We start from the raw sequence: 18,577 nt of genomic DNA on the forward strand, positions 1-18,577 counted from the left end.
TTGCCATCCATCTGACCAACTCTAACTTTCATTGTTCAAACATTGCTTCCATAAAGCCATTTACCTGCTCAAAGATGTCCATCAGTTCCCCCAACCCCTTAACCTGAAGTTGAAGGACCCCACTTTTCTAGGCATCTCACGCATTGTATTTCTTCCTATACACCTTGCCTTATGAATCATAGTCAAACTGCTCTACTTACTATTGTTCCAAATGCGCTTTATATTTTCCACCTTTGTTTTTGCTCAAACTACTCCATCTAGCACATACCCAGAGACCTTTCTCCTCTCTGTGTTTCCTTTGAGGCATAGCTCAAAATCTACAGTTTACTATGTTATTCCTTCCCTTATTGCCCCAGAGAAAATACATTTCTCCTTTCCAGCCCATTCATGTTACATAGAAAATAAATAAGAATAAAATAAATAATTTTTGTTTACCTTCTCTATTAGATTGATTACATTTCTTTATTTCTTTCCAATAGCCCAGATGTCTAGTAAAATAGTAGAAAACCCTTTGGATGCAAACAAAAGCCTTTCCAAGACAGAATACTGGTACATTTCTAGCAATACAATCCTTTAATAAGTGAATATATTAGCACTCAGTTTAAATGCTACAACCAAGCTCTGGTTCAATCTTTCTTGAGGAGTAATAAAACTGCTCCCGGTAAGGCCCCTAACAGAAGCCCACCAGCCGTAGGGTGTTGGGGAAACTCTTGCGCATGCTCATGCATTTTTCCTGGTCGATGTACAGAGAATTGGCTTTGACTGCCAAGTCATGCTCCAGGGTAGCTTTGGTGTGGACCAGAGACTGCAGGGTGTCCTCAGCCTCCCTCAGGCGCTGCTGTAGGGTCTGGATGGTGTCGTCCACCTCATAAACCTCATTAACAAGGCTGCGTGAGGGAAGAAGCACTGGTTAGGTTAAAAGAAGTCACACTCCTGACAATGATTATTATCTGAATTAAAGGCTGCATGGTTACTGAATTCCTACTGGAGATGTGGCTGCTTGTGCTGGGCTCACTTGGAGCCCCAGCAGAACACAAGTCAAACCAACGTCAGAACTACTCCATTTTGCAAAGTTGCAAAGCAAGCAATACTTGTGAGCAGTTCTAGCATCTGGTCAGGCTACTCCTATTAACTAAGCCCAGAATCCAAAAAGCAAACTAAGCATGTTTCAGGGACATCAGCAAATTTTCATACACACACACACGTATACTAAATATTATATTTTTAAAAAAGTGGGAAACTTTTAAACATTTGATTTTTTAATTAGTAAAAGTCAAAACTTAGCTGGACTTTCTTATTTTATCGTTGAAATTATTATTATAATTAAGAAGAGGATATCCAACTTTATTCGGTGGCTGGAATTCAGCCCAGCCTGCCAACACATCCTGGACTATGGAGAGAGAGATTAGTTAATGCAGCACTCTTCAAATCACAATGCCCCTCCCCCCTCAACAATATCTCAAAGTAATGCCTCAAGGTCCCAATTATGTTTGTAGTTGTCAAAAACTTAATAGAACATGAAAATGATAATGGGCGAAATCATTTATATAAACCATGAAAAAAGTTGCAGTTCTAATTACGTTGTGATGATGAAAACACATGACACACTTTTCATTAAGACAAAAAGGAAAAAAAATTTTTTTTCACTTCATGGAAAAATCTAGCATTTCCTCAAATTATATTAATTGCTCTTGTTTTAATTTCCATTTCTTTATTAGTGAATCTTTCCTAAATTTCCATTGGCCTTTGCATTTCTTCTGTGAATTGCCTCTCCCTGTCTTGTGCTCCTTTTTCTACTGAGGTATTTCTATTTCTTATTCATTTGCAAGAAGCTTTCAGTATTAAGCATTTTGATTTTAGTTGTCTGCTATGCTTGTGGCAAATGTTTTCCCTAACTTGTTTTTGCCTTTTAATTTTTTTATGATGTTCTCGTTATATTTAAGAGTTCAATTTTTAGTAAGCCAAATTTCTCTCTCTTTTTCTTTATGATTTCTTCCATTGTGTTTATATTTAGAAAATATTTCTTTTCCCAAAGAAAAATTAAGCAAGGCCTCCTTTACTCACTGATTTGGCCAATAATATTCAAAGAAGATGGCTATGTGGTCACTCAAGAGGAAAAGTAGGAAACAGGTTATAAAAAGATAATAATAATAGCAAATCATTTATTAACTACTTTATTATATGTATAATATAGTACATATTATATACTAATATGTAGTATATACATATACTATCCTAAGTGCTTTACATAATCAGACAATGTAATCCTAATAACAACACTCTGAAGTAGATACTATGATTATCCACATTTTATAGATAAAGAAACTACAAAGACCTTAGATAACTCTGCTTATAGTTTTCAATAAAATCATCCATCAGCTTCTTTTAATTACTATGCTACTCCCCTGCCTGACTCTGATCACTGGGAAACACAACTTTAAATTCATCAAATTTTAACCATTTACTCAAAGTTAAGGTTTTCCTTATTTTGGGGTTCATTTATCAGTAGATTGGAGGTACATGAAATTAAAATATACAGTAATATATAGAAGACAGTGACAATGAACAAAAGGTATGTGAACATTCCTAGAGAGAGAGAAATATTTCATGATCGTAGGAAAATATCCAAATGATATTAAAATCATTATATCAAGGCATTTTATAGCTTCACAGAACTCTGCAACTGGAAAATAAATGGGAAAAGTCATTAAGCCCAGCTTCTTTGTTTTACAGATGAGGAAACTGAACCCAGAGGATTGATGAACTGGCCTTTCCAGGGAACATGGCCCACATGTGTTTATAAGCCACTCACGGTTATCCAGGAAGTTAAAAAGGAAATAAGGAGCCTCAGTGGCCATAATAAAGAACTAGGTCCCATTTCTTGGCCCCACTCTCAAAGCTCCTTGTGAGAAAAGGGCAGAAGCAGAGACCTAAGAAGTCGGCCTCAACATACGGGATCCCTTTCGGTAAGACCATAAGACCATCTCACCTCTATTTGTAATCCCCAAACACACAGGATATCCAGTTAAATTTAAATTTTAGATACATGCGATAACACACAGGATACCCAGTTAAATTTAAATTTTAGATACATGCATAATTTTTTAGTACGAGTATTTTTTTAATTGTGGTAAAATACACGTAACTTAAAATTTACCATCTTAACCAGTTTTAAGTGTACAGTCCTCTGGCATAACCTGCATTCACATTGTTGTGCAACCATCACCACCAATTCATCCACAGAACTCCTTTCAGATTGAAATTCTGTCTCCATTAAACACTAACTCCCAATTCTCCTTCCCCAGCCCCTGGCAACCACCAACTACTTTCTGCTTCTGTAAATATGACCACTCTAGGTATCTCATACATGTAGAATCAAGCAGTATATGTCCTTTTGTAACTGGCTTATTTCATTCAGCATAATGTCCTCAAGGTTCATCCATGTTGTGGCACATGTTAGAATTTCCTTCCTTTTTAAGGTGGAATAATATTCAATATAAGTATTTTTACTTAGCATAAGTATTTTTAGTATAAGTATTCCATGCAATATTTGGATATAGATCCTGAAAAATTACTCATTGTTTATTTGAAAATCAAATTTAACTGGCTATCCTGTGTTTTAATTTGCAAAATCTGGCAACTCTGCCACAGGGGCCATTATAGTGCCAAGCACCAAACGGGCTTTCATAGAATATTAAAATGTCACCAAAGCAAAAATTGTTCTACATGAAACCCTCCCTGCTTTCCTTTCCTAAAAGACAAAATTTAATCATACTTAAGGAGATATATAAGTCAGCAGCTATTTTTGAGGGGTGGGGGAAAGCGTGGCAAGAGGATAGAAAGGGCAAGAAAGAAACTCTCGTTCTTATTCCATAGAGACCTTTATTATTTGAATGTATCTTAAAATCAGAACATATCCCTATCTCTTCATAAGGAAAGACTATGAGGGCAATACTTTTTTAAAAAGAACTCATACTTGCCATGGGGAAAGAAACTCACAATATAACGATGGTTGAAAGAGTCAGGATATTAAATCCCATATGCAGAAAGATTACAATTTTGTTAATGTGCCTGGTGGCAAATATAACCAATTGCTAACATTGGTTATCCCTCAATGGCACAAAGACTTGAGGATGGCTTTGATTTCTTATTTCATTTTCTGATTTTTTTAATCATGAACTGATACTACTTGTAAAGGCGGAAAAAATAAATAAATATTTTTCAGAAAGAAAATACAATTTTGAGGGACTTGAAATCTTTTTGACCTTTAAAAAGTTTATCTGAAGTGACTCGGCTGACCAATACAACAACTGGGAAACATCACATCTCGCTTGGACAGCACAGCAAACAGTGAAACTCCCTAGGACAGCTCCACCATGCCCACAATCTGGGCACACCCTTCCTGGTGGATATGCCAGTATGCGGCTGACCCAGGTCGAGGTAGGGTATGGAACAGATGCATCATCTGCATCCCAAGTCACTTATGTGTCCTATCTCAGTCAATGGTGAGATGCTGAAACCTGGCAGAGGCTGAAACGAAAACTCCATGATCATTTTGACTCTTCTCTCTTCCTCATGGCCCCCCTCCACTCCTCAATCATAAAATCCTGTTATTCCTATCTCTCAAAGGGTCATACCATGTGCCACTGCGCCCTTCCCCCTCTCCTCTGCAGTCATGACCTGGAATGTGCTTGCTGTCTCCCATCCCCTCAATCCATTTTTACCTCCTTCCCTTCCCCATCCACTAATTTAACCCATCTTAAAAGCCCAGGTGAGCAGACACTGCTTCCCGAAGTTGCTCCCCTAACCCTGGGACTGGGTAGCTGCCCGATGTCATGTATTCCAAAAGCACCAATCCTTTTGCAGCCCTCAGGGAGCCTGTTGTTACCTATTTACTATGTTTCCCCTGCAGGTCATCAGCTCCCTGAAAGCAACATGGCCTTGCTCAAGCTGAATTCAGCAGCAGCCCCAACAGTTGACAGTCGTGCAAAAAATGCTTGTTAGATTAGGACCTGCTTCTATGTCCTAGGAAGTCTCAGTGAGAGGTAGGGAGCCGCTCAGAGGTTCAAGTCCACAGTGTCTCTCAAGAACAAGAACCAGAACCAGGCTATGGAGAGAAAGCCCAGGAGCCTAGAAAGAGCATGGAGGTTCAGCTTCCAACACACCTGCAGGTAGCCTGAAAAGGGGAGGGCACTGCAAAGGGCCCCCAGCACCAAAGGCTCATAGAAGCAACAACAAGCCTGGAAAATACATCTACTGTGCACCTCCTTTCATCTCAGAACCGTAACTGTTTTCTTACAGTGAGGGAGGGAAGGAATTGAAACTTAAGTGCCAAGTTTCTTTTGGTCTGAGATTGAAAGACACAAAATCTGAGAACTGATCTAAAACATATTTTGTTGTTGTTTAGATTATGTTGGATTAAAAATGTCTTTTTTTTTTTTTATGATCCCAGGGTATAAAATATCACTAGGAAAGAAATCTATCTTTGGAGAGCCAGTTTTTATAGTCACAGATTAAAATGTCAATGTTTAAAAAATGGAATTCAAGATACATAGAGCATAGGCAGTTAAGATCCTTGTTTTCCCAATGCTGTGTGAACATAGGTAGAAGATATGACACTTCCCTCAACTCTCACCATTAGAAATATGTTTTTCCTCATCTTTCAAGGCTACATTTCATTCTCAGTTTCCTTGTTCTTGGCAGATCACAGAGAGCTGTTTTGCTGAAACCACTTATTTTGAGGGTGTTACAGAAGTGAAAAAACATTTTTCATTTGAATATAAATAAAGCTACCATAGTTCAAAAAAAAAAAAAGTATCGAGATTATTTAAGTAAAGCAGAGCCTGGTCTGGCCTACCACCAAAGATGCCAAGAATGTTTAGAATTACTTTTGAAAGAACCAGTTTAGAAAATTTTAAATAAAAATAAAACTCTTGAAATGAAAACAGCAATTTTTCTCAGTCCTCACTCCCCTGAGTTTATGGCCTTATTTTTTTTTTTTAATCTAACCAGCCAAAGGGCTGCTTTCAGAAGGATCAGTTGAAGAGGAAAAATAAACCTCTCCCCCAATAATAATCCTAAATTCCGCTGTTGTTACTCTGGGACCATATTTTTGGCAATGATATTTTAACAAGAAATATTTACAGAAACAAAAGTAGGTTTTGTCTTAAAGTCAATGAGGAGCAGAGGAAATAGATATACTACAGAACTGACAGGAAGTAAAGGAAAAGCTGTGAGAAAAGAGGGAAAACTATTCAGCTTTTCAGAAGCCACTGTGACTGCTTCATTGCCTGATAACTCCAAAGTCAAATTAGACCACTACTCAAAAACCTTTTAAAAAGCAACCCTGGGTTTATCTAATAGCAGTCTGAATAATGTATTTATCCCTATCTTTGCTTGTGATGACTCTGCAGAAATTTTGGAGCATGAAACTTCATTTTGGCTTCTCTTAATCACATTTGCATAAAGCTACAATTCGTGATCCAATCCTAACTGGCAGAAGGGGTGTACTCTCACTATCAGACTCTTCTGAAGCAAATAGTCACTTCACACTAGCCATCCAGAGGCCCGCCTGACCTCTGTAGTGGAGGACAGCTTATCCTAAATAATGAGTTCTGTATGAGTAGGGGTTCTATAGAACCCACTCTGAGAAACATGTAGCTGGCTGAACTCCTCCATGGCTATGGCCTAGGCAACAGCTCCATAGGGAGAAATGCAGTTAATCCATTTACATATATTCTAAAGCATGCTTTTTAGCACCCAATGCAGATGATACCCATGCAGTGTGTAGAGGGTGTTTTGCATTAATGATTCTGTGACCTTCAGTTTCATCCTCTCTGAGAGAAAGATGAGGATACAGTACCTGCTTTGCCAACTTATTTCACATGAACATTAAAAAGGCCAGATGAAAGCAGATACATGATCGGGGAATGGTAAAAGCACCATGCAATGTGAAAGATGGGGGAAGCAGAAGCAAATAGTTGGTTTGATGAGATAGAGCCCTCTAGTAAGACAAGTAAAGATTCAGACTATGGCTCTCCTTAGCACTTGGTGCCACATGAACCAAGTCATTTAACCCACTTCTGCCTCAGTTTCCTTATTTATAAAATGAAGATAATGAATGACGTAGTGTAAAGTGCTCAGGACAGTGGCCAGCACAGAGGGAAATTAATAAATGGTGGCAGCTATTATCACCATCAATATCTTTATTATTATTTGCATCATTGTTGGCCTCACAAGATCTCCTGTTCCTTTCCCTCCAAGCAATCCACACTCATTAGTAGAGTTCGAAGTCATTTTATCCCTAGAATAAATCCTTCACGATAATACGGGAATTCTATCAGGGTAGAAAACAAGTGGCATCTCTCTCCAAAAACAATTATAGATTTCAAGTGCTGACCCTTTGTTCCTTCAGTTGCTATAAATTTAATTTGCTTCTGCATGGAGCATTTTATGACCTAAGAATAGCAATGATGAAATCCAGAAACAAAAGGCAGAGGCAGGTATTGGGGAAATTAGAAATAAAGCCAGAATTGAGTGGGGAAGGGGCACTGAATAGGGGAGACATGGATCTTGGCCAATTCCTTACAAGCCCATCCTAAAAAGAATCTTCAAAGTTAAAATAATAATAATAAAACACATGTAGAATTTAGTGGATAAACTGGCATCAGATTTCTCCTGCCACGTGTATGCAGGAGACTTGCTTAATGAAGACCAGCTGTTCTCAATTTCTGCTTAGAACAGAACCAAATGAAATGAACCAAAAAGACTGTCAGGGATTTTAGGGGATCATGAGGATGATCTTAATGACAAGAGCAGATATATTAACAGCTAAAAGAGGCCAATGAGAGCACATGGATGAGAGCAGATATGTAAGGGTCAATGGAATTGTAACACAAGTCCCATTTCCGATGAGTCTCTGGCACTGAGAAATATGCAGCAAGCTAATGCCCTCTGCTTCTTATAAGAGAGGTATTCCAGAAACTCTAGAGACGCCAGGGTAATGCGGAAGAATCCAAACGCCATCTTGGCCTCACTGAATGAGGCCTGATGTTTATTATCACTTTTTTGCGTGTAATGTTGATGTCATTCCTTTGTTTAAATTGTGGTAAGATATACATAACACAAAATTTACTATCTCGGCTATTTCTGAGTGTGCAGTTCGGTTGCATTGAATACATTCACAATATTGTGCATCCATCATCATCATCCATCTCAAGAAATTTTATCATTCCAAACTGAATCTCCATGCCCATTAAACAGTAATTCCCCATTATTAATACTTTTGAAGAAGGCCCCTCACACAGTAAGCATTACTATGTTCTTCCATATTACCAGTATATTGGCAAAAAATGCTTTCATAAAGAGCATGGAGCTACAGTCAAGCTGGTGGACCATCCCAAAGTGAGCCCAACTTTCCCCTCCTACCAAGGATGTGCACTCCCGCCTCACCGTAATTGGGCCATGTCTCGGCAGAGCTCTATGTTAGGTCTCCTTGTACGCTCATCCAGTCTGGTCTGAGCCACCTTCAGGAAGGCAGACTTGTCCTTGATGGCCTTCTTGATGGACTGTATGGTCATTTCTGTCTGGAAAATCTCCTGCAGGGTCTGTACAAATAGAAGCAGATGCCCAAGGCTATGGCACTGTGCCTCCTTCCCACATGCTCCCCGCCTCCTGCCTGTCCATTTGGGGCTCATCTTGCCTTGTCTTCTCGGTTGGGGAGATTGAGTCACTGAGTGCCCTGCTCCTTCTCAGCCCCGTTCCTAGGGAATCTGCAGTGTGTTGCTACAGGTGTCCCACAGCCCTGGAGAGCTGACCACATGCATCTTTTCCCAACTCCCAATTAGGGGTAAAACCAGCCAGGATGGGAGTATTTATACCACAGGTATTGGCAAATGCTACAAATAGGAGCTTCCCTCCTGCCCCAGATCACTGGTTGTTAAAAATTTACTGGCACATTTGTGTGTAACTCTGAGAAATGTGAGGCCATGAGGTCTGAGTGGCCCTAACTTCCCTCCTCACATCAACATATCCTTGCCTCTTATCTTCTGCTCTCTCTTCTCACTAATCTCACAGAGATGTTTTTCTGCTGGTGGAGGATTTGCTTTGAAGTAAATGAAGGTCAAGTTTCAGTGTTTCTCATTTGCAAGAGAGAAGTACTCAGAATTTTGTAGTCCTGATTTTATATCCTTTTTTCTTAAAAAGGTCCCCCAAATTGCATAAACCTAGATCTCTCCCTAGCTCCTCTTTTGTGAAGCTAGCCCCTCTCCTATGCTCTGAAAACTCTTCCTTGTCCTCTGAACTTGACCTCCATATTCCCATTTTTTCATATCCCTCCATCACTCTCACTCTTCCTCTGCCCCTTTCCTGTGGCCTGAATACATGCCCAAGTATTACCCCAATTTTTTTAAAACCTCATATCTTTACCACGTCACTCTTATCTGATCCCACCCGAGGGCTTCCAATTGGCACTCTCTCACCCTCTCCTCTGCCAAATGTACTCAACAATGGTCTTGCTCACTGCTTGCACTTCTGACCCACCTAATCTATTTTAAGTCCCTGGCCCTAGTTGCCCTCATGAGAGTGCACTCTGAAAGCCAATGATGAGGTCTCTCTGATGTCTCATCTCCTCCTTGAATCCTTCACCTTGTTTAATTTCCCTGGCCAACTACTGTCCTAATTCCTTGCCTTTTTTCTCTAACTACTCCTCCTCGCTTCTAGTGCAAAGTTTTGTCCTCAGACCACTTCTCTGCTACATTCTTTCGCTCCTACAGAGATCTCACGTAATCACACAGTTTCAGCATTTGTGTAAGCCAGCAACTCTTAAATATGTCACATAAGCTTTGACCCATCTCTCACTCTTTTAACAATCTTCTGAAAATCATTACACTGTTCCTATCACCAAGTCCATTCTCTGGGGCTCCTTGTCTCTCGCCATTGGAAATAACTGCTCCTTCTGCTAAACAAACATTTTATCTGTAAATCCAAGGAGTTTGTTGGCATCTTTCTAATGGAACTTATTTCTTATGTACAGGTCTTGTCTCACTCTAAGATTCAAGATGGTAGGGTCAGTGTGTCATTCATGTATGTATACTCCAAAATGTTTACCTTGAATGTAGCTGTTATGGGCTGAATTCTACCCTCCTCTCCAACCCCCCAAATTTCATATGTTGAAGTCCTAATCCCTATTACCTCAGAATGTGACTGTATTGGGAGATAGAGCCTCTAAAGAGGTAACTAGGTTAAAATAAGGTCCTTAGGGTAAGTCCTAATCCAATATGACTGGTTTCCTTAAAAAAAGAAGTTAGAACACAGACACATGCAGAAAGAAGACCATGTGAAGACACAGGGAAAAGATAACCATCTACAAACCAAGGACAGAGGCCTCAGAAGAAACTAACCCTATCAACACCTTTATCTCAAAAATTCTAGCCTCCAGAACTATGAAACAATAAATTCCTTCTGTTTAAGTCCCTCAGTCTACAATGCTTTGTTGTGGCAGTACTAGCAAGTTAATACAGTAGTAAACAAAATTTTGTTGAACAAAGGGACTCCATCACATCAGTCTTCTAAAAAGCCTTTAGAATGGCTTCTTACAATCCAAAGAATACCTTTCCATAAGTGTCCACTACGGTTTGGCTCCAATCTACCTTTCCAGAGCTTCTCTCCCAGCACACATACGATCTACGCCAGCCAAATGGGTCTCTTTACAGACCTGAACTCAACCTCTAATTGGCTACTCCTAAGGCTTTTTTCAAGATATTGTCCACCTGGAATGTTCACTTCCTCTTCCAAATCCCCAAAACACTTCCTGTATTTGTTATTTGGCAACCACAATATGTAATTTTTGTGTTTTATTAATTATTCATGAGTTTTTCATGTGTATGCATCTCTTCTTCACAAGAATACCTTCCCAAGGACAAAAACTACATTTTATACTTCTCTCTGCCCTTCACAGTATGTAGCACCATGGGGAGGAGAGATAAATTGCTGCAGTCTGAGAGAACATGGTGCCTTCAATTGCGTAATATCACCTTAGAGTGACATGACTGACTTGTAAGGTTCTTAAAAAAAGAAATGACTAATGTAGGCAGCATATGCAGCATAACCACATAAATAATAAGAGCTCCAAGTCTGATACTAAATATAAGAAGAGCTCCTTGTTTATCTTGAAATATATGAATTCTGCTTGAATCCTTCATTTTATCGTCATTATAAAATTCTTATACTTAGAGCACTTTAAAAAGTTCAATATCAGAAACACTTTGAACTACCTAATAGTTTCCTGTATTTGGTTTTGTATTCCAGAAAAAAAGTGCCCCAGATGATTTAACAGTAAACATTCTTGCCATATGTTCTAATAATAAATTTAATTCCTAGTTACATACAGTGATTCATTAAGCTTTAATAATAATATTTTTGTTTCTGTTAAAAATACCAGCAACCTTTTATTACATAGTGCATTCTTTGTGTTCCAAAAAAAAAAAAAAATCAGTGGATTCCAATTTCATTTTGATACCTTGCTACCTTGCTAAAATAAATGGTGCACTTTGTACTGTTTTTAATTTTTCTTAGTCTGGCCAGGAGGTCGTGTGCCTTATGGTGTCTTTCCAGGAGTGGTGAAAGATTTGTGGTCCCAGACCCTTGCTCTATCCATCCAGGTCACCTAATGGTACCCAGTGCTTGACTTACCTTTGCTAAGTGAATTTGAATCTTATTTTTAGCATCTGCAGTCTCAGCAATGCGATTGGTAAAAGCCAAGTTCACTTTGTTGAACTGATTCCACATCTCATTGGCAGTCACAACCAAGAGGTTTTGAATGTCATCTCTTAGTTTAGTAGAGGCTGCTCGTTCACTCTGGGAGTGGAGAATATTGTCATCTGTAAATTTGGCCCAGGACTCGGGCACTGAGACCCTGAAAAGAGGAAGTAGAACCAGACAATGGTGACAATGATGTATTGGCCTACATGGTCTGTAGGCAATCATTTATCCTATTCAAGAGAACCCAAATCATCAATCTTGGTTATTGCATAAAATGTAAACATCAGAGCAAAGCTTATTTTAAACTTTTCTTAGTTGCTCCTTATTCTTCTGCTGACCAACTTGCTAAAAATCCAAAGCATAATCTAACTTCTCTGCCAATCTAGGGAGAAAAAAAGGATTGTCGAAGGGTAAGGGTATGGAGGTTCATTACAAATGTGTCACATCGGCCCAATAAGCATACGAAAAAATATTCAGCCTCAGGAATAATCAAATAAGTAATTAAAACAACAACGTACTAATAACCCTTTATCATAACAGCAAAGAGTGAATAGAATGATAATTTGCTGGGGAGCATGTCTAGAAAAAGATTCTCTTATATCCTGCAGGTAGGACTGTTAAATTGGTACAACCATGCTGGAAGGTAAAAAGTCAGCATAACAAGAATTTTTCAAATGTGTATAACCAAGAAATATCACTTCTAGAAATCTTTTTTGAGATATAATTGACATATAACATTGTATTGGTTTTAAGTGTACAACATAATGATTTGATATAGGTTTATATTGCAAAATAATCACCACAGTAACTAGTTAACAACCATCACTGAACAGCTACAAATTTTTTCCTGTGATGAGAACTTTTAACATCTACTCTCTTAGTGACTTTCAAATATACAATACAATATTGTTAACGAAAGTCATCATGCTATACATTATATTCCCACAACTAAAAATATGAAATATTCCATGAATTTCTGTGTCTTCCTTGCACAGGGGCCATGATAATTGTCTCTCTATTGTACCAGTGTTAGTATGTGTGCTGCTGAAGTGAGCACTCTAGAAATTTACCCTAAAGAAATAATATGCCAAATATGTATATGTGAGGATAGTCATTTTTAGCAATATTTAGGCCATTTTCTGATAAATGGGGAACAGCCTAAATGTCCAAAAGTAAAAACAAATTAAGCAAATTATGGTTCATTTAAAAAAAAAGTAATCCATATAACATGCAAACTCATGTTGTAGAAGAATATTTTCACAAGCAATATTTTTGATATATCATGAAATGAAAAATTAGACATGTTATTCAAACAGTATGTGTGTAATTCCATTATTTAAAGACAAATCTGTTATCTACAAAATGGAAGTATATTGGAAGGACTAACAGTAAACTGTCAACATTGGGCATCTCTGGGTGGTTGGCTTATGGGTGACATTTCTTTCCTTGATGCAGTAGGATATTAAAAAAGACCCTCACTGTCAACTACAGGTTTTAGCTCAGGCCCCAATAGTCCAAAATAACACCCAATGTGCTCCGCACCCTATCATTTTATAAAAGATGGCTAAGAATTCATGCCATAAATAGAGGAGGCCCTTTATGGAGGGCTAAGCAATCAGAGTGCATGGTTCCATCCAAGCCCACCCCTACCCTGGAAGGAGCAAGAAAGATGATTCCTGCTCACCTCAAACCAAGTAGGAGGCATTTTGTGGGGACCACTTAGGACATAGAGTCTGAATCTGATTCACCCCTGAAGAATGTAAAAGTCAAAGTTGGTATGTGCTGCTGCTTCTACTATAGGAGCGCTAAGAGACAGGGCTGTTTTGGGGGATGACCATCCCCACAGGAGAGACACGTTTGGAGTTCACTTTACAAGAGGAAGGGGGCATGAATGTGGGAAGAAGCCCAAGGGAACTTTTGGGGGTGATGGAAATTTTTTATCTTAACTGTATTCATGGTTGCTTAGGTATAGAAATTTGTCAAAATTCATCAAAATGTACACTTACACTGATTGCATTTTATTGTAGGTGACTTTTCCCTCAATGAAGTTGATTATTTTAAAAGAGGTGACTGGAAAAGATCATGAACCCAAGATTTCATGCAATGGCCTGGCAAAGAAACCATTGACAAAGCAAGTTTAACAAGCCATGGTAATAAAAATAATAAGCTGTCTTTTAACTTGCATCCCACCATCCTGGGCATCCAATATACAAGCAGTACTTTTCTTTATGCTTCTCTGTGTTTTCTAGGTTTTCTGCTCTAACAAGGTATTATTTTTTATATTTAGAAGTATAAATAACAAGTATTCTTTTACAAAAGAATACAAAATGCAAGTTTCATGGCCTGACTGCAGAACATACATTTTTACTAAGACTTGTCCAAAGCAGATGTGTCTTTTACCTTTCCACATCTTCCCATGTCTTCTGTTTTAACCTGTAAGCTGCATCATTTTAAAAGAAAGGAAAGTGAATTAAAGGACATCAAAATTATAGAAGTGGTGTGTGCCTGACTTACGTTGCATCAACCCTCTCTACTCCACAAAAGTAGCTGATGCCACCTGATGTGTTTCGCAGATGGTGGCATTTATCATCAATCCGGTAAGCTGTCTGTTTATCACTCAGGTCCTTCTCCAGTTCATGCTGGGAAGCTCTGTTAGCTCTATAACACAGAGTGCGAAAATGAATGTTCAGGTTTGTGTAACAATTTCATACAAGGCAAAGTATTTGCCCTCCTGTGTGTTGAGATCCACCCATTATGCCTCCTTCACACAATGTCCAACTTCTCAGTTAAAAGGAGCCTTCCCTGGAGATGTCCGTATATGTGAGTAACTAGAACCCTCCCCACACTGCCCCTTCCCACACTGCATGGGAAAAAGAGGTGTAGATAAACAGAAGTCAGGTGTCTGGACCCCCAGGCCTGAGGCCCATCTTCCTAACACACAAACTGTTCCAGATAGGACATTGGTTTAGAGTAATCTCCCCACATCTGTGTCTCCCTTTCCTTTTTCCTTTTCCTCTTCTACATCCTAACTCTTTTCTCCCCCATTCTTTGAGTGCATATCTCCAAGAAATTTGAGGCATTTATAGCCTAGCTTCCCTCCAAGCCAGGCCTGAGAATTTGGCCAGAAGATGGAAACCAAGGGTCAATATTAACCCTCAGGGAAAGAGTCAGAGTGCTTTCAAAAAAAGATCAAGAATTGATAGTGGTAGCCCTCTAGGCCGGTGTGCTCCAATACCCACCTTTCTAGAAAGGAAAAGGCCTTGGTGACCTCTAAGATGCATGATATTCTCTGCCCTGCCAAGCAAAAAGAAGACCTGGCAGCTCACTATCAAAGATAGAAACCCAGAGGGCAGGCATGGATGACAGGTGAGCCATATCTTTACACATGGAATAGTTCGTTCAACAAATAATTATTGAGTGCCTACTACATGCCAAGTTTGTGTAACAATTTCCACAAGCCTGAGATGCATTAATGAACAAAACAAACAAATCTTCCTCAAGTAGCTTACATCCTATTAAGAGGAGACAGGCAATACCCACAATGAATAAGTAAATCATGTGGTTCATTAGCAGAACAATGCAGAAAACAAGGCAGGAAAAGGGAACCAGGAGCATGAGTGGTGATTTTAAGTAGGATGTTCAGGGCAGGACTCCTTGAGGAGGCGATGCTTGAGCAAAGACTTGAAGGGGGAAAATCGGATCATACAGGGCCTTGATGGGCAATGGGAGGAACCAGGTTTTCTTCTGAGTGAAATGAGAGACCACTGACTTAACAATTTTAAAGGATCATTCTAGTGCTGGGTTGAGAACAGACTGCAGAGGACAGAGAGACCCATTAGCCAGTGGTGCAGTTACCCAGGTGAGAGATGGTAGTGGCTTGGATCAAAGGGGTAGAAGTGAAGTTGGTGAGAAGAGTTCAGATTCTAGATATGTTTTAAAGATGAAACCAAGATATAAATAAGATGTCACACACACACACACACACACACACACACACACACACACATACATACATGAATATTATTCAGAAATAAAAAAAATGAATTAAATGTTATGATTTGCAACAACATGGATGGACCTACAGGATATTATGCTAAGTGAAATAAGTCAGACCGAGGAAGACAAATATTGTATTATTTCAGTTATATGTGGAATCTGGAAAACAAAATAAAAGGATAAACAAAATAAAAGGATAAACAAAATAAAATAGAAACAGATACAGATAGATATAGAGAACAAGCTGATGGTTGCCAAAGGGGGACAGTGAGGGAATGGGAATAAAAAATAAAGTATAGGGTGTATGAGAAGTCAAGAAACAGGATAGACTTGTTTTTAAACAGTATGTTAGCTTCTCAAATAATATCATCATTATAAAAAAAAAACAGATGGAACCAAGATAACCTCCTAGGAGGTTGGACATCAATCCAAGGATTGAGAAAAAAAGAACTGAAGTTGACTAATTGATATAGCAGAATTCCATCAACTAAGGCGGGCTAAACTGTGGGTGAGTAGGCTGGAGGAGAGGGCATAAGTTCAGTTGACACATTGAGTCTGAGTGTCTATTAAACATCCAAGTGGAGGTACTAAGTAGGCTGTTGGAATTTGGGAGAAGGGTCTGGACCATTAACAAAAATTTGGGAGGCACTATTACATAGATAGTATTTGAAAAAGCAGGCAACTGATGACCTTAATCATTTCTGTATTTCTGGTACCCAACAATGGTCTTAGCGTATAAGAGCCAATCAGTAAAGCCTGCATGGAGTTGAATAGATTAATTCTAGATTCGGCTCCCCTTTAACATAGCCTGTGTCTTTGGGTAGTCACCTGACCTGTCAGAGCTCTCTCTCTTTTTTGATTTGTAAAGTGGAGATGAGGGTAGCAGAATGTTAGTCATTTGCATTTTGTGATTTCCAATACAGTATACCTGTACAAAGAATGAAAAGTAAGAAGCTATTTACTTGTTACATCTGTGTTTAGCCTCTTTCCTCAGATTATTGTGTTGAAACTCTGGGATTAGAAGACCTTTCTCATTTGCGGAAATGAGACCAAATGGGACCAAAATGCCCTATAGGCTTCTTCTCGTTGGCTGACTCCTATGACCTGCTTTTGTCCTGACCTCAGGCTCTCCTAAGAAAAGCTTTTGAGGCTGCACCCCATTGGCCTATCTGTAGTCCAAGATATAAGACAAATCTTAGCTGCCATGTTGGCACCTAATGAGATTCCTTTTTCAGCTGAGATCCAAACTAAACACTTCATTGTTCCTTCCAAGACAAGTGGAGTTGCAAAACCCTCCTCCCAACCTTTGCTGTACCAAGCCAATAATTATGTTAGCTATCTGGACCCCCATAGATCCTGGGAAAGCCATCACAGGAAATGAGAGAAGCATTGCCCACTGTGTTAAAAGAAAGCCAAGCTCTTTAAAGAATCACCAACAAAGATTCCAAATAAGTACACATACAGAGACGGAACTTTCTGCAAAGGCCTGCACCAGGGCCACTACTGAGGCAGTTTGTAACAGGGATTGATATGAAGATGTGGCTGTTCCAGGGTGGAACAATTTAGGCCAAGAAGAGAAAAGGACACGGGAGATGGGCAGCAGATTTTAGATTAAGAAAGAAGATGGGGATTAGGAACTGGACCAGAAGAAAACAGAACAGAAACAATTACTTGAACTACTCTAAACTGTGTTTTTGAAATTTCCAGGGAGCAGAAACCAGAATTTAATATTGGAACTGGACTGCCTGGTATTTATAGCTTAAGTAAATCGTACAGTTAACCAAACTATGAATAATAAATTATCCTTAACTAATCTTTTACTTATCCTCACCAATTTTGAGTCCTTCCAATAAAAGTTTGAGAGATATCTCAGCCATCTGAAACTCACCCACCTTCACAGCATCAATCCTGATGGGCAAGGTAAACAAACCAAGTCAGAAATACCGACACCTTCATAACATTTATTCTTTTGGGATATATCACATATGATCCTTGACAATATTAGTATAAGCAGAATCATTGCTTCTTTTGTGTGATATCAACACAACTTCTTTCCATGGCCAGAACTAAATGAACACTGATCTTTCTATTTATGTTAGGCAGCAGGATTAGTCAATACTTTTTCTATGCTGACAGTTGTTATCTATACTTAAGACTTTCCTTTGATTATTATTCCCCCTCTCCCAAATTCCCATCATAAATATTAAGTACCTACTACCTACTATTGCCAAGAAAAGAGGAATATGCATTCTGGTAGAGAATAAGATGGGTGAACAATGCAATAGATGTAGTGAATGCTGAGATGGTGTAATCAGAGCAGGAAGGAGCAAGTATCAGGATCTGGCTGGGGTAATCAGGGAAGGCTGAGTCTTCATGGAGGCATGGAAAATAAACATAAAATTGAGACGCAATTCATTATTCTTCCAATTGTTGGGCTGAAGATACATAAGTCAATCTCTCATCAAAGAATAAAAGTCTTTTGAGTTAAAAGAAACCTTAGCCATATTCCAAGTTTGGGCATAAATCCTTTCTGTGGAATCTCAAAATTATTTCTTTAAATAAAAACTTAAACTAAGTACTCAACCTCTAAATAAAAACATATTTGTGCATGTGTGTGTTTGTGTTTCTATACAAGAAATATAAGAAATTAAGTCAAATCTGAATTGAGGCATAAAAGTAGTTTCATGACAGATCTTAAATTATATAGAGAGGTAAAGCTCTTACGCAAGTTGGGCAATGGCCTTATCCAAATGTAGCTTCATCCTTTCTTGACAACACAGAATAATATCAACTTCCTACTCAATTGAAAAAAACACACATT

The 18,577-nt window shown here is 38.7% G+C and overlaps 1 protein-coding gene and 1 non-coding gene across 2 annotated transcripts in view; both read right to left on the reverse strand.

Moving 5' to 3' along the window:
* Positions 1–669: 669 nt before the first annotated feature.
* TEKT3 (tektin 3) overlaps positions 670–18,577 on the reverse strand; it is a 34,355-nt gene continuing 16,447 nt past the window's right edge. Inside the window, exons 4-8 of the mRNA XM_039847403.1 lie at positions 18,481–18,551; positions 14,275–14,418; positions 11,692–11,914; positions 8,452–8,606; positions 670–887 (exon numbers count right to left, since the gene is read on the reverse strand). Coding sequence (XP_039703337.1) covers positions 671–887; positions 8,452–8,606; positions 11,692–11,914; positions 14,275–14,418; positions 18,481–18,551 — 810 coding nt within the window. The 3' untranslated portion in view covers position 670. The remainder of the gene's footprint in view (positions 888–8,451; positions 8,607–11,691; positions 11,915–14,274; positions 14,419–18,480; positions 18,552–18,577) is intronic.
* On the reverse strand, positions 12,711–12,817 carry LOC120589967 (U6 spliceosomal RNA). Its single transcript, XR_005649598.1, has one exon. It is a non-coding gene; the product is annotated as a U6 spliceosomal RNA (small nuclear RNA).

The sequence above is a fragment of the Pteropus medius genome, unplaced genomic scaffold (genome assembly GCF_902729225.1).
Source record: "Pteropus medius unplaced genomic scaffold, Ma_sr-lr_union100, whole genome shotgun sequence".
NCBI classification, from domain to species: domain Eukaryota; kingdom Metazoa; phylum Chordata; class Mammalia; order Chiroptera; family Pteropodidae; genus Pteropus; species Pteropus medius.